The following is an 18,498-nucleotide window of genomic DNA, read 5'->3' on the forward strand; positions in this document are numbered from 1 at the left end:
ATAGTTCATCAGGCACTCTATCTATCAGGTCTAGGCCCTTAAATCTATTTCTCACTTCCACTGTATAGTCATAAGGGATTTGATTTAGGTCATATCTGAATGGTCTAGTTGTTTTCCCTACTTTCTTCAATTTAAGTCTGAATTTGGCAATAAGGCATTCATAATCTGAGCCACAGTCAGCTCCCAGTCTTGTTTTTGCTGACTGTACAGAGCTTTTCCATCTTTGGCTGCAAAGAATATAATCAATCTGATTTCAGTGTTGACCATCTGGTGATATCCATGTGTAGAGTCTTCTCTTGTGTTGTTGGAAGAGGGTGTTTGCTATGACCAGTGTGTTCTCCTGGCAAAACTCTATTATTAGCCTTTGCCTTGCTTCATTCTGTACTCCAAGGGCAAATTTGCCTGTTACTCCAGGTGTTCCTGACTTCCTACTTTTGCATTCCAGTCCCCTATAATGAAAAGGACATCTTTTTTGGGTGTTAGTTCTAAAAGGTCTTGTAGGTCTTCATAGACCCATTCAATTTCAGCTTCTTCAGCGTTACTGGTTGGGGCATAGACTTGGATTACTGTGATACTGAATGGTTTGCCTTGCAAACGAACAGAGATCATTCCGTCGTTTTTGAGATTGCATGCAAGTACTGCATTTCTGACTCTTTTGTTGACCATGATGGCTACTCCATTTCTTCTAAGGTATTCTTGCCCACAGTATTAGATATAATGGTCATCTGAGTTAAATTCACCCATTCCAGTCCATTTTAGTTCGCTGATTCCCAGAATGTTGACATTCACTCTTGCCATCTCCTGTTTGACCAGTTCCAATTTGCCTTGATTCATGGACCTAACATTCCAGGTTCCTATGTAATATTGCTTTTTACAGCATCAGACCTTGCTTCTATCACCAGTCACATCCACAACTGGGTATTGTTTTTGCTTTGGCTCCATCTCTTCATTCTTTCTGGAGTTATTTCTCCACTGATCTCCAGTAGCATATTGGGCACTCACCGACCTGGGGAATTCCTCTTTCAGTATCCTATAATTTTGCCTTTTCATACTGTTCATGGGGTTCTCAAGGCAAGAATACTGAAGTGGTTTGCCATTCCCTTCTCCAGTGGACCACATTCTGTCAGATCTCTCCACCATGACTCGTCCGTCTTGGAGATTTTCCAAGTCTCCTGTAAATGTGTTATCATAGTTTCATAATTTAAAAAATAAAAAAGAAAGAAGAAAAAAAAAGAATCCCTAGCTCAGAATGCTCTTCCTCCATAAACCCTCACAACTCATTCCTTCATCTCCTTTTACTCAAAAGCTATCTTCTCAGCAAGATTTTCCCTGAGGACTCTATTTAAATTGCATCCTCACATTCCCTATCCCCCTTTCTACTTAATTCTTCTCCACGGTACCTACTAACCTTCAAATATAAGTTTTTTTCAACTTAAAAAAAATTATGTATTTCCTTTAACTAGAAAGTCAGAATAGGCTTTTTTTTTCATTGGAGGATAATTTCTTTGCAATATTGTGTTGGTTTCTGGTTGCTTCTGGGTTCCTCCTGTCTGCCTGGTTGTCGGAGGTCCCTGACCAGCAGTGTGGTGGGTATCCTATGTGTGAGGAGACACTGACTCTGTGTCTTCCCTCTCCACCATCTTGGCTCCGCCTCTAGAGAATAGGCATTTTTTCTATCATGTTTGTGCTGTATTCCCAGCACCTAGAATGATGCTTAACATACAGTAGGCACTCAATAAATATTTGTTGAAAATAATTAATGATTACATCTCCAGGGACACCAAGTTTCTCTCTTTTTATTTCTGTAAAAAGTTAATGATTTGTGAAAATTTTAACAAGGATTGAGGAGTTATAATTAGCTTCCATGCTATCATTCTATTTACATTTCCAAGGTTAACCTTAAACAGTAGCACAGAACTGTGCAAAGTCAAGGATTCTAACGGAGCACCCCATCCTAAACAAGAAGTACCTTCCAAGGACTATTTAGGTGACCTGGATCTCACCCAAAGTCAGGGAAACCACCTCAGAGAAAAGTGCTGCTCATACAATTATTTCCTGCCAATGGAGCAATCAGGCTCCCATCTCCAATCAAACCAGTCATGCTAATACTTTTTATTTTTGGCAGTGTGGTAAAATGGAAAGTACATGGGTCCTGGGGTCTGCTGAACTAGGTACCTGTTCTGCTACCACTTGCTAACTGTTTGTTGGCAAGTTGCTAAATCTTTTGAATAGGTAACATGCGGTTTTCCTGAGGATGAAGTAGGATGACTAACAGTCCACAGCCCAGAGCACGTGCCCTATAAATGGTCATTCACTCCCTCTTCTTCCTCTAGGTCATTTAACAACTGCTTGCCATGGGATCAGGATGGCTAAGAGGAGGAGCCTGTCCAGTCCTCTCCTACATGTAAACCCTCTACAACTAGCTCTAAGAAGAGCAGTTCCCTTCAACTGTGCCCCTGTAACTTGGTACCTCCCCTCTCACCTCAGATACGCAGCTACCATTGAGACCGTGACCATGAAGTCCGCAATCATTCAGTTTTTTCTCCTGGCCTTCCCTTTGGCCCACAGTGGGAGATCTTGTATATGTCCCTCAGTTTCTCAGTGCTAACAGCTTTCAGGGAGTGTATTCGCACCCTTCCAAAATATAGGCACCAGGAAAAGTGCTACTGTGCACTGTATACACTGAGTCAGGCCCTGCTATACACTTAGAGTCCATATATATATATATATATATATATATGTATGGCCTCAGGAAGCCTCCAACCACCCCATTGTACAGAAGAGGAGAAAGAGACCCAGAGGTGAATATACCTGCCCATATGAAGCAGCCTTGGAACTGCAGAGCCAGGATTAGAGCCTCCCTATTTAACCATTTTGTTCCATGCTCACAGTCTGGGACACCTGTTTCTGGGCACTGAGCTTGAGGTTCGGAAAAACCTACCAACTGACTACTGAACGCTGGAGCAAATCTAACTGGGAGGTGATACCCAGCCCCTCAATCTTGCTGGCAAGCCTCCCTAGACTTTGTGAATGAAGGCCAAGGAAGAGAAATGTTGCAGTGACTCCCTTGGAGCTCCTATTTCTTTCCTGTGGCAAAAAGTGCTTATTTCAGCATCCATCATCTCCCTCTTTGTTGTGTAGACAATCCGCCCTGTCTGAGGATTTGTGCTGTTATTATGAGTTTGTTTATTATTGGATTTATTTCTCCTATAAGCAAATGTGTTCACAGCATTCCATCAGGGAATCTCCTTAATTGTCACATAAATGTCATCTTATGTAAATTGAATATTTATCTTTCCACAGAAGGGGTGGAGGGGAAAGAAAGGATAAACAACCTTCAGTCTTGGAGAGGGGAGGCGGTTCCTGTTTCAGTTCACAACTCACCCACGTGCCTTCAAAGTCAAAGGTGAGGTTGAAGAAATTATTGGATCATCTTTGAGGGACAGCCAAAAAGGAGGGGTTAGAAAAAGTTGGCAATGATGCTTTGAGGATATTGGGCCTGGCTCCCAGGTCTCCCCCTCCCCCAAACCCCGCCTGAGTCCAGACCACCCCCTCCCTCCCTAGCTGGGAGCGTCTGAGAAGGCTGCAGTTTGCCCCCCACTTCTCCCCATCCAGAAGGCCAGCCAGGCTCCTTCCTCGAGAGAAGGTGAGTGCGGCGGGCGCAGCGGGCTGGGTGGGTGTGGCCCGCGGCTCCGGGAACGGACCCAAGGCCCCGCCAGCGCCCGAGAGCCGCCCGACAGCCCGCCTGCCTGGCGAGCGCAAGCTCTTCTTCCAGAAACTGCGAGGATCCCAGCGCACTGTTTGTGCACCACAAGGTCAAGTCGGGAAGTGGAGCCGGAGGAGGAGGGGCGAGGAGGCGAAGGGTGGGGAGAGGGGCGCCCCGCTTCCTCGCCAAGTGCCAATCCTTGAAGTTGCCCCTTGGTTTTTAACCCTTTAAGGGGAGTGGGAAGGAGCAAGGGGGAAGTGGATACCCTCGGGCAAACTCCTACTGGAACCAGGACGTGCAGCCACCCACCCACTCACCCATCACTGCGTTCCCTACCCCCCGGAAATGCGGGGCTGAGCCGGGCGCCAGGAGGCACTCAGGCGGGGGGAGGGGGCGACGAACCCGAGAGGGACCCTCTCTACGGACCGCCCCTCCTTCTTGAGGTGGCCCACAATTTCAAGTTTCCCCAACCCGGGATGTTAGTTTCCATCTGCTCTGGGTGGGGGAGGAGAGCCGCGCCCCCTCCCCCAGAGTCGCGCGCGCCCCTCCCCTCCGCTCCTGCCAGCACTTTCTGCTCACTTCTGGCGCTGCAAAACGCCACGCGATTTATTCGTTTCGCATTTTTAAACCAGCGATTTAACCAGCAGGGCCTAGAGCGAGGGTCTTCCAGCGCTGGAACCCCGGGAGGCGGGGTACTCTGTGCAAACATCGTTCCCTCCGCGAGTGTCGCCTTCAGGCTGTTATTTGCAAAGAAACGTCTTTTTGACGCAGGGAGAAATGGCAAATTTTAAGTACGTCATTAATATGGCGCCAAAAGATTTTTTTAAGTATAAGCTTGCCTTTTTTTTTTTTTTTAAAGGTTGCGGGGGGCGCCGCCCCGGTCTGGGGCGCGAAGGGGGCGGGGTGTGAGCAGAAAGTGTGAGTGAGAGTGGAGGGGCGGGGTATGTGTGTGAGTGTGTGAAGTGTGAGCAGACCTGATGGGACTTGCACGGGCGCAGCCGCCGCTTGGGCCCGGCCCTGGGGACAGGGCGGGCTGGGGGCGCCCCAGAGCCCGTGGGGAGTACAGGCCCGAGGTGCAGGCAAGAGGGCGGCCCAGCAGGGTACCCTCCACCCGGAGGCCTGCAACGCTACCTGAACCCGCTGCTGGAGCCAAACAACTGGGCGGGGGGGTGGACGGGGGGGGGGGGGCGTCAGGAGTGGAGATCCGAGTGAATAAGAAAAAAGTGGCTACTCCCCCTCCCTCGCTCCTCCCGCCTGCCCCCACCCCACCCCCACCCCAACACATTTTTTTTTTTCTAAAGAGATCACAAGGAAGTCTTGGTTTAAAAAGAAACAGAAACATACACAGGGGGGTTGGTGAATGGTGCCGACCGCGGCCATCGCAGTTGGAGGCTATTTGGGGGGGTGGGTGAGAGGCGTCCATGGAGTTACTTTGCGCCCACTCCTAGCGTCAAGGGCTTAGGTCCAGCGGGCTGACCGTCCCCGGCCAGGGTGCGGTGCCGGGGACCCCACGGCCCCGGCCGCCTCCTTCGCCACGACCCCGGATGGATGCGCGCCCCCCGCCCACCCGCGCCGGCCCCAGGAGCTCCGGGTTTCAGGAGCATCCTTCCCACGCCGGCCCCAGCCGCGGCGCGTAACCGTGGGTAGCGCCCCTCGGAAGGGCACCGCGGAGCAAGGTAAGATCCAGCCCCCGGCGACTGGCCCTGCGCATCTCCACGGCGTTATTTTGTGTTTTTGCAACAGATCTGCCAGCGCTTCTCGCTCCCTCTCTCTCTCTTGCTCGCTCGCTCCCTCTCTCTCCTGCTGGCTGCCTGTTCTAGGAAGCCAGCGCGCGCGCGGAGGGGGGGGGGGGTGCCGATGCACAGCACAGGGGAGATTGCGCATGTTGGTCAGTCGTGTTTTAAAGAGTACATTGCGGGGAGGCTGAGAGGGGCGCATGCAACAACAACTTTTGGAAGGGTGAGCTTGGCGACCTTCTTTATTAATGACTGCGGCAAAGCGCCCCTGGGCCGGGGAGGGGGCGCGGGCGGGCGGGGGCGCGCCTGGGCTGCAACTTGCCCCGCGGGCTCTGGCTGGGCGGAGGGTCTGCGGCTGGAGACCTGTGCGGAGAGGAGGTCGCGCGGCCGGGGACGTGGGTTCGGAGGACCCGGGGCTATTTGCCCTCCTGTCTCCCCGAGTTTCATTTTGTTGATACGCAGCACGTCCGGGCGCCGAACCGGGTCGAGCCGGTGCACATGACCCCGCGCTGGGTTCACGTGCAGCCGGTCCGGTCCCAGACACCTTCCGGGGGCCACCGCCTCCGCCCTGTCGCCCCCTCTCCCGGCTGGGTGCACGCGGGCTATGCACGCGGGGGCAGCATGCTCGGTTCCCGGGCGCGGAGGCTCTGCACAAATTAAGCAGTTTTTTGGAGGGGCGGGGGATACCCTTTCCAGGTGAGTATGGAGGGTTCACAGCTCCAGCGCGGGGGGCGCGGGTTGGGGTCGGGGGCAGCCCCCCCGTCCAGGGCTGCGCGGGAGTCCAGCGAGGGAGAAACGCTCCTGGGAGTGGAAATGTACCGGCGGCCGCCGGAACGGCGGGTGCGCGCCCGCGGGGCGACGGCAGGGGGCGTGGCCCTTGTTTACCTTCTCCCAACTCTGCCGGTTCGCGTCCCGCTCAGGGGACGGTTCTGCAGTCCCCCTGCCCTCCGCCTCCGCCCCGATTCCTGGGTGGTACTGGGAAGATGTAGGCAAGTGGCGCCCCGAGCTTGGGACTTACACACCTGACCCCCAAATGAGTGACATTGCAGCCCCCGCCCCCACCAAGCACCGCTGCAGTCCCTCTCCCGGATCCCCGGCCCCGCCCCGCCCCCAGCAGTGGCATCTTCCCGGCCTCACCTCCTTCCTCCCTCTCTCCCTCCCTCCTTCCCACCCACTCGCCTGCGCCTGCGGAGCGGCTTCTGCCCGCCTCCTCTCCGCCTGGGTGCAGACTTGTGGCTCCCTCCGGTCCCTTCCTGCTTATCCCTGGCCCCTGAGATACCCTGTGCTTCAGGCCATGGATAGAGGGCGTCAGCTTGGTGGTTCGTAGCTTTAATGTCAGAAAAGGAGGATGTCTGCGAGACAAGCAGGAAGGCTTCACTGTAGCTTCTAGAGGCCCAGGACACCCACCCTCCCCACACACACTCTGTCCCCCACCACACACAGCTGCCACCCCCAAGGGGCTCAACTACTCTCACCCGTTATACCTAAGCTCCTCCTTCCGCTCCCGGGTCAAGGCCACCTCCCGGCGCCACCCCCTGCTCGAACCGCTTCCAGCCAGGGCTGGAGCCCCCCGCAGCCACCTCCGGCTCCTCCTCCCGGCTCCCGCGGTCAGAATCACGCCGGCGCGCCTCCAGCCTGCTGTCCCGCGGACTACCTTTAGGGGCAGGCTGGAGGCGCGCGCCACCCCCCTCCCAATCCCCTTAGCCTTTGCTGCGGGCCGGGACGTTTTTCCTTAGCACCTTGTCTTCTGGTTTCATGCCCTGGGCTGGTGGGGCGGGAAGGGCTGTGTTTCCCTTTGCTCAGTGCCAAGGGCAGGAAGCATCCGGCGCCTCTGGTCTCTGCAAATTCCCAAACTTTGCCCTCGCGCTTAGCATTCTCTCTCGTCCTCCCCCACTTTGGAATTCCAAGACATGAAGTTTTATACAGGCTTAAGTTTGCAGGGGTCACCAGGAGGCATCGCGTTTGCACTCCTAGCTGAGGAGCTGAGAGGACACAACTGACTGCTACCTTGCCTTTGTTGCAAGGGGGAGGAACCCTGAGCTTTGAGGCCTGACAGGCTGTCAGGATATCCCTTTAATGTTTATGTTTGCTAACTTAGTCTTGGGCTGGGTGGTGTAGGGCCTCCTGGCCTCTCCTCCCAGGGTGACATTAACTCCCTCCCTTCACTGGTAAAATTCCCAGTAGGACATTTGGCAGAAGAGCTGGGCAGGGAGCTGCCAACCGGGCCTGGCCCTGTTTCCTGGGTTCCCAGGGTGCTGGCTTCTCCCCTATCCTGACTTCCTTTCCCACCTTAGGGCCCCAAGTGAAGGCACCATCTCTCCTGTCCCATCTTCCTCAGGCGCGTTGGGACTCGCAGAACGATCTAACAAGCAGAGAAGGAAAATAACAACAGAATAACTGTAAGAGGAAGGAATGAGTAATAAAGCCGACCCAGGCAGGGAGGAGGGCTTTCATGTTTAAGAGATGCTATTTGCTTTTTAGGTCACAGGCTGCAAAAACAGGCTTTGATCCGAAGTGGGCGAATAATTTATTGAGAAAGTTTGCATGGTAGGGGAAAAAAGGGATGTTTGTTTGATCTGGAGGCCTCTCACTTGTCCCAAGTGCTGTTGGCTGTTGTCTAGAGTGGAAAAGCATTTGGTTCCACAGCAAATGCCTCACTGAGGGAAGTCCTCGCCCCAGGCAGCAAGACTTGGAGTGAGTGTTGGTTTTGAAACTGTTTAGCCAAGGGTCTCCCCGGCACTTTTGGAGTTGAAGTGTTTAAGGGTAGAGTTGTTTGGGCTCGGGATGCAGCAAATGTTTCCAGAACATTTCCCATCCAACGTGCTTTTCCTTTCCCTAAATGGCCTGGCAGAATGGCCAATAACACTGATCCAAGAGGCAGTCGGAAATCTCCACTTAGCTTTTGTTGACAGGTGAGGTGGGACTCTGATCCCCAACCCCCAAGTCCTTCCAGAATCTTGAGGTTAGGCTTTTGGCACTGATTTCCACATCCTTGAGGTTGGGGGCAGGGTATTCTGATTAATCGTTGTCCCAGTTATCAGGGAGGTACTTATCTTACACCCAAGACCCAATCAGAGGCTTTCAGTCCAAATTCTTCACAGCTCATCCAGCAGGCTCTTTTTGGGACTCACAGTTTTCCCTTTGGGGTCTCTAAGGGGAGGCCAAGTTGAAGTTGTGAAGAGGGGAATATCCGTGTCTTGCCCTGTCCTCCATGTAAGATCCTCATTATGTGTCTCAAAGTTGAGGAACCCAGGAAGATTCTCAGGAAACCCACAAGAATCTGGAGTACCCCAACCATACTCCAAGTTGTAGATCTGTGCACTGGGTGCTGTACCCCTCCACCCCCCAGGTGGGGGGCAAGGTCAGACAGCCTAGGTTTGAGTGCTGGCTTTGCAGTCACCAGCTGTGGCAGTTGCTCCATGCCTCAGTTTCTTCATCTGCAACTGTACCTCATGGTGGGTGTGTGGATTAAGTGATATGTTGCATAAAGAAGAATGAGCACAAAGCCGGGCATGGGATAAGCACCTGATTGGTATTAGCTATTCTTACTATTAATACCTGGATAGGACCCAAAGGAGCTGACATTTGACCTCTCCCCTTTAAGGTAGGCCAGAGAGCCAGCTCCCTTCTCTGAAGAAGGAACCAGAAGGACCCTGCAGTTGCCAATGGGCAGTCATTTGTGGAGTGAGTGGGCTGAACTTTGCCCTCTCTGAGGTGGAGGGTAGGGTGCGAAGGTGCTGAAGGACAAAGTAGACAAAGCCCCTTTCTGTCTCCCAGGATCCCCTTGGCATGTCCTCAGAACTGGGTCTGGAGGGTGGGTGTGGAGAGTGTGTTCTAGGGGAGCTGGGTGCCCTTGGGACAGGCGAGCAGTGATGGGTGTTGGAGGAGGGTTAGGATTCCCTGTGATTGGAGAAGCAAGTCTGAGGATTTGTGTGTACAAAATCACTGTTGTCACAGCAGTTACTGTCCCTGAGAAGGCATTAAAGTTAATGAGAGATAGGAAAGAGTGGGGCTTTGACCCCCATTTAAAATGGTTTAAGAGTGTGCAGCTCTTGTTTTCTGAATGTCTGGCCTTCCCGACACAAGCAGGCTCTGAGGACAGGTTTTCCAGCCGAAATATCATTAAATTGTATTAGCATCTTATTACACACACGCCTTAGCGGTCTGCCTCAGACAGGGAGAGTTTTTGTTTCTCTTTGAAAGATTGTGTCTGGAATGGTAAATTGCCTGCTTGAAAGCCTTTTCCTCCCCTTTTTAAAGGAGGAAGACGAAATCCTGCTGTGTGTGGTGGCAGGCTGGGCAGGCCTGGTGGCCCCCAGAGAGGAGAGGCCGGAGGCCAGGTTGGGGTGTTTTAACTGCCCAGGGAGCTGCTGCAGTAGCAGGCCTGAAAGACCCACTGTTTCCAGGGTCAGCTGGAGGGGCGTTAATAGAGGCCCAGGGTGTTTATTTGAGTTTATTTGCGGAGAGGTCTTTAAAGGGGCTGGCATTGGGCATTGGTGTTTCAAGTCCAGACCTGGGTCCCCACTAAGACCAGTGGCTAGTGCTGCCAAGAAAACATCTGCCACCAAATTGCTGCCCTATTACTGAGTTGACATTGATCATTAGCCAGGAGCCCAACCAAATAAAGCCTCTTGGAAAACGTGTGAGGTTAAGACGGGGAAGGCGGGCTGTGCAAACAGGTCGAAATCTTGGGCTGGGGTGTTTGCTCCCACAGGCTGCGAGCAGGCTGGCTGGGCTGTGTGGCCCCACACTTCTGGAGGGAGGAGACAAGAGCACACTCAGCATTTCATGTGTACCAAACCCCTGTTGTGTGCTAGGTACAACTCGAAAGGGTACTGGGCACAAGCAAGGATCCAAACAGTTACGCTTTTTCTTGTTGTAGAACACATACTCTGAAGGAGAAGGACATTCAACAAGTAGCTCAACAAACACTCCTAAAGAAGCTGAGTAACTGGGTGGTGGGCTTTCTGTAAATAAGGCAGCTGGCATAGACCTCTGTGATGTTTAAGCCGAAACCTGAAGGATGAAAAGTCCAAGGTGCCTGGATTGTGTAGACCATTACAGGCACAGAGCACACCTGTGCACAGGTCTGGAGGCACGGACTGTCTGTTTCAGGAAACGAAAGGAGGCTGGTTCAACTGGGAAGTGGTGGGAAACGGGCTGGTGGTCAATATGCAGTAGGCAGGTACCAGATCATATAAAGTCTTATGGTTAGAAGCTTGAGTGTTGCCCTTGATCAACAGGAAGCCTGTGAAAGATTTGAAATAGGCCATATGACATGATCTGATGTATGTTTTTGAAGATCATTCTGGCTACTGTGTGGATCCTGGATTATGAGGGGGATGAATGAGGAGTCCTACGAGAGATGAGACTGGCCTGGGCCAGCGTGGAAGCAGTAAAGATGGGAAAGGTGGCTGGATTCTCCGCAGGCTCTGGAGGGAGTGCCCACTGCGCTTGCCAAGGGTCAGCAGTGGGGTGGAGGAGGCACAGCAAGGCTGCTCCCTGAGGGGACTTTAGGACATCCACACTCCCAGAGGAGAGCTGTGTGTGTCTCCATAGCTGGGGAAGGTGTGGGAGTACAAGCGGACTGGTGGCAATGGCAGGAAAAGGGGACATTTCTTTCCCAGGGTCTCCTTTGTGGTACTTCCTGTCCCTAAAAATAAGTACCTCATGACCCTGAATATTTTCCTAGGGCAGACCTTGCTTTGGGAGAGGTTAGGGGAGCCAGCAGAGAGGAAAAACGAGAGGCCAAGATCAAGTCTTGGCACCCATCCCCCACCTGCACGTGTAGCCCTGGATTTCAGCTTTGGTAAGAATCCTCAGTGTCCTCTGTGCTGGGTTGGAGGGGGACGTCATGGGGCAAAGCCTTGTCCCGCAGGGGAGGCCAGGCCTCTTTTGAGGCTTCATTGGCCACTGAGAAGAGGCTTACCTGAGGCAGGGAGACCTTTCGAACAGACTTGGTTCAAAGAAAAGAAGCAAAGCAGTGGTTTCCCTCTGAAGCCTAGTTATTATTCCAATTAAGCCGCCTCAAAATCTGCTCCCATAATAACATGCTGTCCAGGAGGACTCTGGGGTGTTTTCCGGAGGAGCTGGCTGAGGGTGGGGTGCAGGTCTGTGTGCTGACAGGTCACACTGGTCCTGGGGAGCAGGGAACAGTTGTAGGAGGAGGTCCTGGCAGTCAAAGGGTCCTGTTGTCAGGAACCTTCCTTACTGCACAGCTCACTGCCTTGCTGAGGAGGCCTTCAGGTGGCTGCTGGTAGAATTGTTCACCTGGCCCAAGTCTGCTGTGGTATTAATAACCAGCACCCATATGGAGTGCCAGCCACTGTGCTGAGGGCTTTATGCTGCTCTCCTTCACTCACCAGCTGATTCTGGCCCACAGATGTGTTTAGTTTGGCCCTCTCGAAGTGTTTTAAATATCTAAATCAGTTGCCAGCATTTTAAGTTCAGGAGATTTATGTAAAATTCCAGATCCAATTTGTGTCTTTGGGGAGGTATGTCTTTCCCAAGGTCCCTGGTCTAGTGAGGGGTGGAGATAGGATTTGAACTTGGCCTCCCTGAATCCAGTGCTGCTGCTTTTATGCTATGGGACAGCCTGGCTTGCAAGTGCCTGTTTACTGGAAATGAAGAAAAATGCCGTTCATGTAGAGGATTTCGGAAGAAAACAGATGGGTGCACTAAGAGCACTTCTCCCCCTTCTCCTGCCCTACCTGTGACAGCTGGGTTGGCAAGATTCAGGCTGGAGTCAGAGTTGTGTTACAGTCACCTCTGTCACATGCAGACCCAGAGGACAGCAAGGATGGGCAAGGATCTGGGGGGTGGAGTGTTATTGCCCCATTCAGTCATTCAGTCTATGACCTGAGCCACTGGGCTGCACAGAGGCAGAGTAGTCTCAAGGTCAAGAGCATGGTCTCCTGAGTCAGAGAAACCTGTTACAAGAACTGTGATCTTGGGCAAGTCACTTAACCTCTGAGCTTCATTTTCCTCACCTGCAAAAAGGAAGCAGCCATCATGCCCGCCAGCACCAAGGGCCAGTTCTGAGGCCTCATTGGGGTCCCTGTGTGCCAGGATGCGCCCCTCCCCAAGCAATGGGTACTTAGCCGTTTCAACTCTGGTTCCTGCCTCCTTGGAATCCGTGCTTCTCCCCACCAGGCATGCCTCCAGGCCTCCACACCCTCTGGAGAGCACTTGGCCTCCACCTTTGCAGCTGGGCAGCAAGCAGCCCCAATGAACCTTCCATCCTAACCCTACTCTCGGGAGACATGGGGGTGGAGAAAAGCTCCTGGCTAAGGTCAAGTTTGAGGCCAGAGGGTCCTTCTGAGTAGCTCAGAGTTCTGGGTAATTGCAACCCACCTTAGAGAGCCAGTGCTCCTAAGGCCTCTGCAAGGCCACAATAAAATAAGGTGACCCCTCCCAGGGCTCCACATGAGCAGACTTGGGGTGACAGCAGGTGGCAAATGGGATTCACAGTGGGGCTGGGCAGCCTGTTGGTCGGCAGCTGGGCTTTCTCCCTACTGACACTGGTTCCTTGTCCTTTGTTGTGTACAGTGAGGCAGCCCAGGGTCTAGGCTGACAGAAACATGGTGAAAAGCACCGTGGGCTCCGAGCCCCGGGTCTGTTCTCTGAATTGGGACTCAGCCACTGACTAGCTGTGAGACCTAAGGCAGGTTAACAAGTCTCTCAGTGTGCTCCCCTCCAAGAGGGGACCAGGGCAGGCTCTGCCACCCAGGACTCTGCAGGATTAGAGGAAATAGTGGGTAGGAAAGCACTTCCAACAGGCAGGAGCTGACAAGGGCACAAAGGCAGCTCAGTGTGGGCTCGGGGATCAGACCACGTGGATTCAAATCCCAGTTCAGCCAAGTCTCTAGCAGGACAAGGCACTGAGCCTCCTCAGTAAATGAAGCTAATAGCTCACAACTCCCCAGGTTGTTAGGAACACGAGATAGCTGAGTTGGCATGGGAAGGGGAAAGAACTCAGTGTGGGAGAGCCGCCCTTCTACCTTGAAGCTAAACATTGTAGTGGAGGGAAAGTGAATTTGTATTTTTACCTGGAGGTGGACACTGAGGGGAAGGTGGGCAGCGCAGCCCATTCGCTCTGGCCCTGGTGTGGCTCAGAAGCCAGCTTGGAGCCTCCCTGCCCCCACCCCAGTTCCATGCCTCTCTGGCTGCTGCTCTCAGGATGTGCAGAATGTGCATCCAGTGCTTGCGGGCTGGCTTGCCCCTCAACTCCCATAGCCTGGTCCTCCTGGGAGAGTCTGTCTTGTTTCTGTTTCCCCTCCTCTGCCTCCAGCAGGGCGCCACTTGCAACTTGCAGGTGAGAGTGGATTCCGTGGCGGGTGAGGGAGCTGGGCAGAGGCAGGTCCAAGTCACTGCTCGTTCTGGGGCTGCTGACCTGCCTTGTCCTGCCTCGTTGTCATCTTTGACTAGATTCTCTGTTGTGTGAGGCTCTGGGCTCAGGAGCTGAGAGATGCTGCCCCCTCCCCCAGCCCCAGGGCCCATGTAGGTGGGTGAGAGAAGGGGGAGACTGCCTGAGGAGAAGGCTAGGGCATGGCCTTGTTCTCATTGTTCCTCTGCAGCGGGCGAGTGTGGGGAGGTAGATTGACGGGCAGTTTTCTGAGAGCTTGAGGATTTCCCAAGCTGCCTGTGAGTATAATGGGGCCTATTTTCGTTGCAGATGGAAGAGAAGAGGCGAAAGTACTCCATCAGCAGCGACAACTCTGATACCACTGACAGTAAGGCCTTCCATGTTGGGCTCCTGTAGGGAAAGTGTTTGAATAATTATCAGGACCACAGGCCCAGACTCGGGGGTGGGACATTGCTCCAAGGTCTCCATGTTGATGAAAGCATAAAGCAGGCCGGCCCCTCTGCTCCCTTTGAGATCCCCACACCACCATGGCCTTCAGAGCCTTGCTGTCCTCCCCAACTCTGCCCCCCTTCACCCTCTAGCTCTCAACCCCATGTGTTTTGCTCATGTTGGAACAGATCAACACCCCTCTGGGCTTTTCCTTGCCTGTGCTGTTCCGGGCTGCTAGGAACACACCTCACTCCCTCTGGCCCTGCTGTTGAGTCAGGGCCCTGTGGAAGTGTCCACACAACAGGCGAAAACACCTGTCACTCTTCATTATAATTGCCTGATCAGTTTTATTTCCTAACTAAGTGCCATTTCCTCATCAAAGTAGGCCCCTTGGTAAGAGAGGTCATGACTTGCTGACTGCCATATCCGGCTAGATGGAGCACATAATAGGTGATCAGTAAATGTTTGCTGAAGAAATTAATGAAGGAGCCTGACCTTCATGGGATCTTGGCAGTAGAATCTCAGAGATAGACTTGTGTGGGGGCTGGGTGTGTCAGGTGGATAGAGGGGAACACTCTTACACAGAAAATGGGGCTTAGGGAGCCTCTTCTGGAATGTGGAGGCAAAAAAGTTTGCGTTAGGTGAGGGCTTGTCCCTGGTACCAGAAGGCAGCTCTTCTCAGATGCCCCAGGAACCCGGGTCTGCATGAGCCAATCGGAGTAGAGTGCCATTCTGCCCTGTGTAGGAGAGATGTGCTGCCAGGAAGATTCCCACCTAGTGGTGCCCTCAGGTGAAAGCCCAGGCTGAGAAAGAGGCTGCACTGCCGCAGAGGCTGGGCCTGGAGCCCTGCAGCTGTAGACCTTAGCTTGTTCACATATATGGTGAACAGCTGGGGCTGGGGAGAGCCTCAAGGCCCCCTTGGAGTCCCTGGAGTTCTCTAACCCCCAGGAACCTGAGGGTTTAGGAACACAGGCACTAGGGTGAGAAGCCAGTCCTCGCCTGGCTGGGTTTCCTTCACTGTCCTTTGGGGTCTGTTTGCTCAGACTCCAGCTTGGCGCTGGAGTCTGACCTGGCTGGCTCTTCCTCCCCATGGCAGTAGATCACAGCATTTGGCCCTCTGTGACTGCAGTCACGCTGCCTGTGGCCTGTGTCAGTGTCCTCTGCTTCTAACTTTATTTCAGGCAAAGGAACCCTTGAAGCCCCAGGCACCTGCAGGGAGAGCACCTGGCACCCGAGCCCTGTTCCTGCATTGGAGTTGGGCTGGGCTGCGGCACACTCCCTTCTCACCAGTCCCCCAGCTGCCCATCTAGGCTGTGCTCCTTTGACCCCTAGGAGTGGAGTGACCCATAGAGTGACATACACTCTCAGTGTAGTCCCTCAAGGGCCTTTAGAACCCCAGTGATAATGGGTAGTGTTTATCAAAGCACTGCTGTGTGCAAGGGACTGTACTAAGACTTTGCAGGCATGGTCTCATATAATTCTCACAAAAACTCTTTGAAGATAGTTACTCTCTGCTCCCATTTTATACGAAAGCAAGCTGAGGCTCAGACTAAGTCATTTGTCCGTCATGAGGAGCTAATAAGTGGCTGAGCCAGGGCTCAAGCTTAAGTCTATGTGTCTACTTTAGAGCAACCCTCTTGGGTCACACAGAAAGCTAATACTGAGTCCTTGTCCAGCTGCCTTTCACCTCCCAAGTCTCTTCTGGTTGGTGAGTGGAGGAGGCGTCATGTCCCCATTCATCGTTGGAAAGGCCCAGAGCAGGGACAGTCTACCAGATGCTCACAGAGGTCTCTACCTCCTGAACATTCAAACCAGAGCTTGCCTTACAGGTTTCATTTCCTTGGACATGGGTGGGTGGTGTTCCTGGCCTTCCAGGGGCCCCTCATGGGCTGTGCTCTCTCTGCAGGTCACGCTACATCTGCATCAAGATGCTCCAAACTGCCCAGCAGCACCAAATCGGGCTGGCCCCGACAGAACGAAAAGAAGCCCTCCGAGGTGGGTAATGACAAGTATCCTGGAGAAAGATGAAACAGACGTGGAGAGGTTTGGAGGAGTGGAGCAGAGACCTGTGGAGAGGAAGGACCGTGTGGGGGAGTGCAGGTGTATGGGGAGAGGGGGCTCCTGGAAGAGGACGCAGCCATTGCAGAACAAGCCCAGTGTGGCCGAGTGAAGTGATTGAGAGGAAAGGCTGGGAGTTCCAGTTCTCATAACCTTGTAGGTTGTTGTAAAGATGTTCCTATTGATCTGAGTGAGGGGAGGAGCTTTTCAAGGATTCTAAGCAGGGTAATGACATAGTCTGATGTTTAATGAAAGGTCCCGCTGACTGCTGTGAAGGGGAGGGAATGTGATGGGCAAGAGTGGGAGCAGGGAGGCTTCTTTAGCAGTTGTCCAGGAGAGAAATTATGGTGGCCTTAGAGCTGGGTGATTGCAGTGGAGTAAGAAGCGGTAGGATATGGGACATTTTGGAGGCTAAGCCAAGAGTGATAGTATTCGCTGATGTAGGGATGAAGGATGGAGTCTTCAGAGTCATCCAGTTAGGTCATCCACTCCTTCTTATGCCCATTTCACGTGCACCTGCACTTTACTCCTTCCCTGCTTTGACCCTGTCTTTTGGGACAGGTAGAGATGTTTATGACATCTGGAGCTGTAGAGAGTTTTGGAAGTGGGTAGACAAATGGACATGGGGCCCTGCCTCCTGTAGCCCCTGAAAATCACATCCTAGAGCCTCATTGCTCCCTCTTAGGTCTTCAATGCATTACAGTGGGCACAGAAGAGACCTTTGGAACAGATGAGGCTGCAAGAGCCCTGAGTCCCTGGTGGGGTGGTTTTGAGTCTGACCTTTAAGAGAGACATTGTTCTGCAAGCCACAGGGCTTCCCCGATGGCTCAGCAGTAAAGAATCTACCTGTAATGCAGGAGTGCAGGAGACACGGGTTCGATCCCATGGTCAGGAAGATCCCCTGGAGGAGGGCATGGCAACCCACTCCAGTATTCTTGCCTGGAGAATTCCATGGATAGAGGAGCCTGGCGGGCTACAGTCCATAGGGTCACAAAGAGTCGGACATGACTGAGTGACTTAGTACGCACACACGGGCTGGACACTTTACTTTTTTTAACCCTCCTGTTATAGTAAGGAAACTGAGGATCCTAAGATTATATATATAGTCAAGATGTGAAGTTCTTGGGGCCAACAGCACCAGTGTGGGAAGACAAAGCACTTGGCCCTGGCCCGGACTGAAGGAGGATATCTTTGTTCTGAGCCTGGCAACCTCTTTTCCTCTCCTCGCAGCAGTGGTGATCCAGGAGCTGCTGTCCTTAGCCAGTCCCTAGGGGTGTCTTCCACAGAACCTTGCATTTGAAAAAGGACTCCCCACGGAGCTGGCCTACCCTGGGACTCATCTTTTGTGGGGATTGGAGGTGGGGACACCGTTTTGAGTTCTGAAGCATCCTGTTCCCATCCCTTAACCAGCTGTCCTCCCTTGGCCCTACAGTGGAGGGGTGGAGACAGAAGGAGATATCTCTAGGAATGCAGTAAGGACTGGAATAAAAACTGGGAGTGAGGTGGGCATGGCAAGATGTTGTTCTTGAGGTTCTTAATAGGGTTCTGTCCCTGGGTCGAGAAGATCCCCTGGAGAGGGAAATGGCAATCCACTCCAGTATTCTTGCCTGGGGAATTCCATGGGCAGAGGAGCCTGGGGGGCTTCAGTGTATGGGGTCGCAAGGAGTCGACACATCTGAGCAACTAACAGTAGCCCTGCTCAGTGTGTGGACAGGCTGTGTTCTTGTGCGTTGGGAAGTAGGAGGCAGAGTGTGCTAGGGCCCTGGGAGTCCCTGGGACTACCTCTCTACCCCCACCCTCATCTTGAGAGCTACAACGGCTCGCAGTTACTACTTGGGCTGGATTAGTAAAACCCTAGCCACTTTTTGTGTCTCCCTGGTCCTGAAAGGCAGTAGTCATCCTGCTGTTTTGAAACTGAGGAACCCGCCTCTGAGAATCTCACCTCCTCACTGCCTTCATGGGCTATTCAGATTGGAGAATGGAGGGGAAGTTCCGGGGAGCCCCTGGGGCTGGCTTAGTTCTTTCCCCTAGCTCTCACTTTAAGCAGCAGGAGGAGGAGGGGCCTCTGCTCTGGGTGGAGATCCTGGGGACCAGGCTGCTATCAATACCCAGGATAGGCCAGCTGGCTAAGGGGAAACAGGTGTCAAGCAGAGGCTGAGGGGAAAGTGTGATTTGCATGGCGCTGAGAATTCCCCTCCCTCTTG

The 18,498-nt window shown here is 53.1% G+C and overlaps 1 protein-coding gene and 1 long non-coding RNA gene across 12 annotated transcripts in view; one reads left to right on the top strand and one right to left on the bottom strand.

The window, feature by feature from the left end:
* The first annotated feature begins 2,677 nt into the window (after positions 1–2,677).
* The window catches only part of JADE2 (jade family PHD finger 2), a 52,028-nt gene continuing 36,207 nt past the window's right edge, over positions 2,678–18,498 (top strand). Inside the window, exons 1-4 of one of the 11 annotated variants that reach the window (XM_024995167.2) lie at positions 2,678–3,406; positions 3,565–3,646; positions 14,117–14,174; positions 16,143–16,231. In XM_024995167.2, the coding sequence (XP_024850935.2) occupies positions 3,177–3,406; positions 3,565–3,646; positions 14,117–14,174; positions 16,143–16,231 (459 nt within the window). In that variant the 5' untranslated portion in view covers positions 2,678–3,176. Of the gene's footprint in view, positions 3,407–3,564; positions 3,647–3,706; positions 4,498–5,040; positions 5,383–5,597; positions 6,139–7,071; positions 11,252–14,116; positions 14,175–16,142; positions 16,232–18,498 lie in introns of those variants that run through there. The other 10 variants (XM_024995168.2, XM_024995165.2, XM_059888891.1 and 7 more) reach the window with 10 other exon arrangements.
* LOC112447420 (uncharacterized) lies at positions 5,667–7,048 on the bottom strand. Its single transcript, XR_009495402.1, has 2 exons — positions 6,927–7,048; positions 5,667–6,794 (listed from the first exon to the last, which is right to left on the bottom strand). It is a non-coding gene; the product is annotated as an uncharacterized lncRNA (long non-coding RNA).

Source organism: Bos taurus, chromosome 7 (genome assembly GCF_002263795.3).
Source record: "Bos taurus isolate L1 Dominette 01449 registration number 42190680 breed Hereford chromosome 7, ARS-UCD2.0, whole genome shotgun sequence".
Classification (NCBI taxonomy): Eukaryota; Metazoa; Chordata; class Mammalia; order Artiodactyla; family Bovidae; genus Bos; species Bos taurus.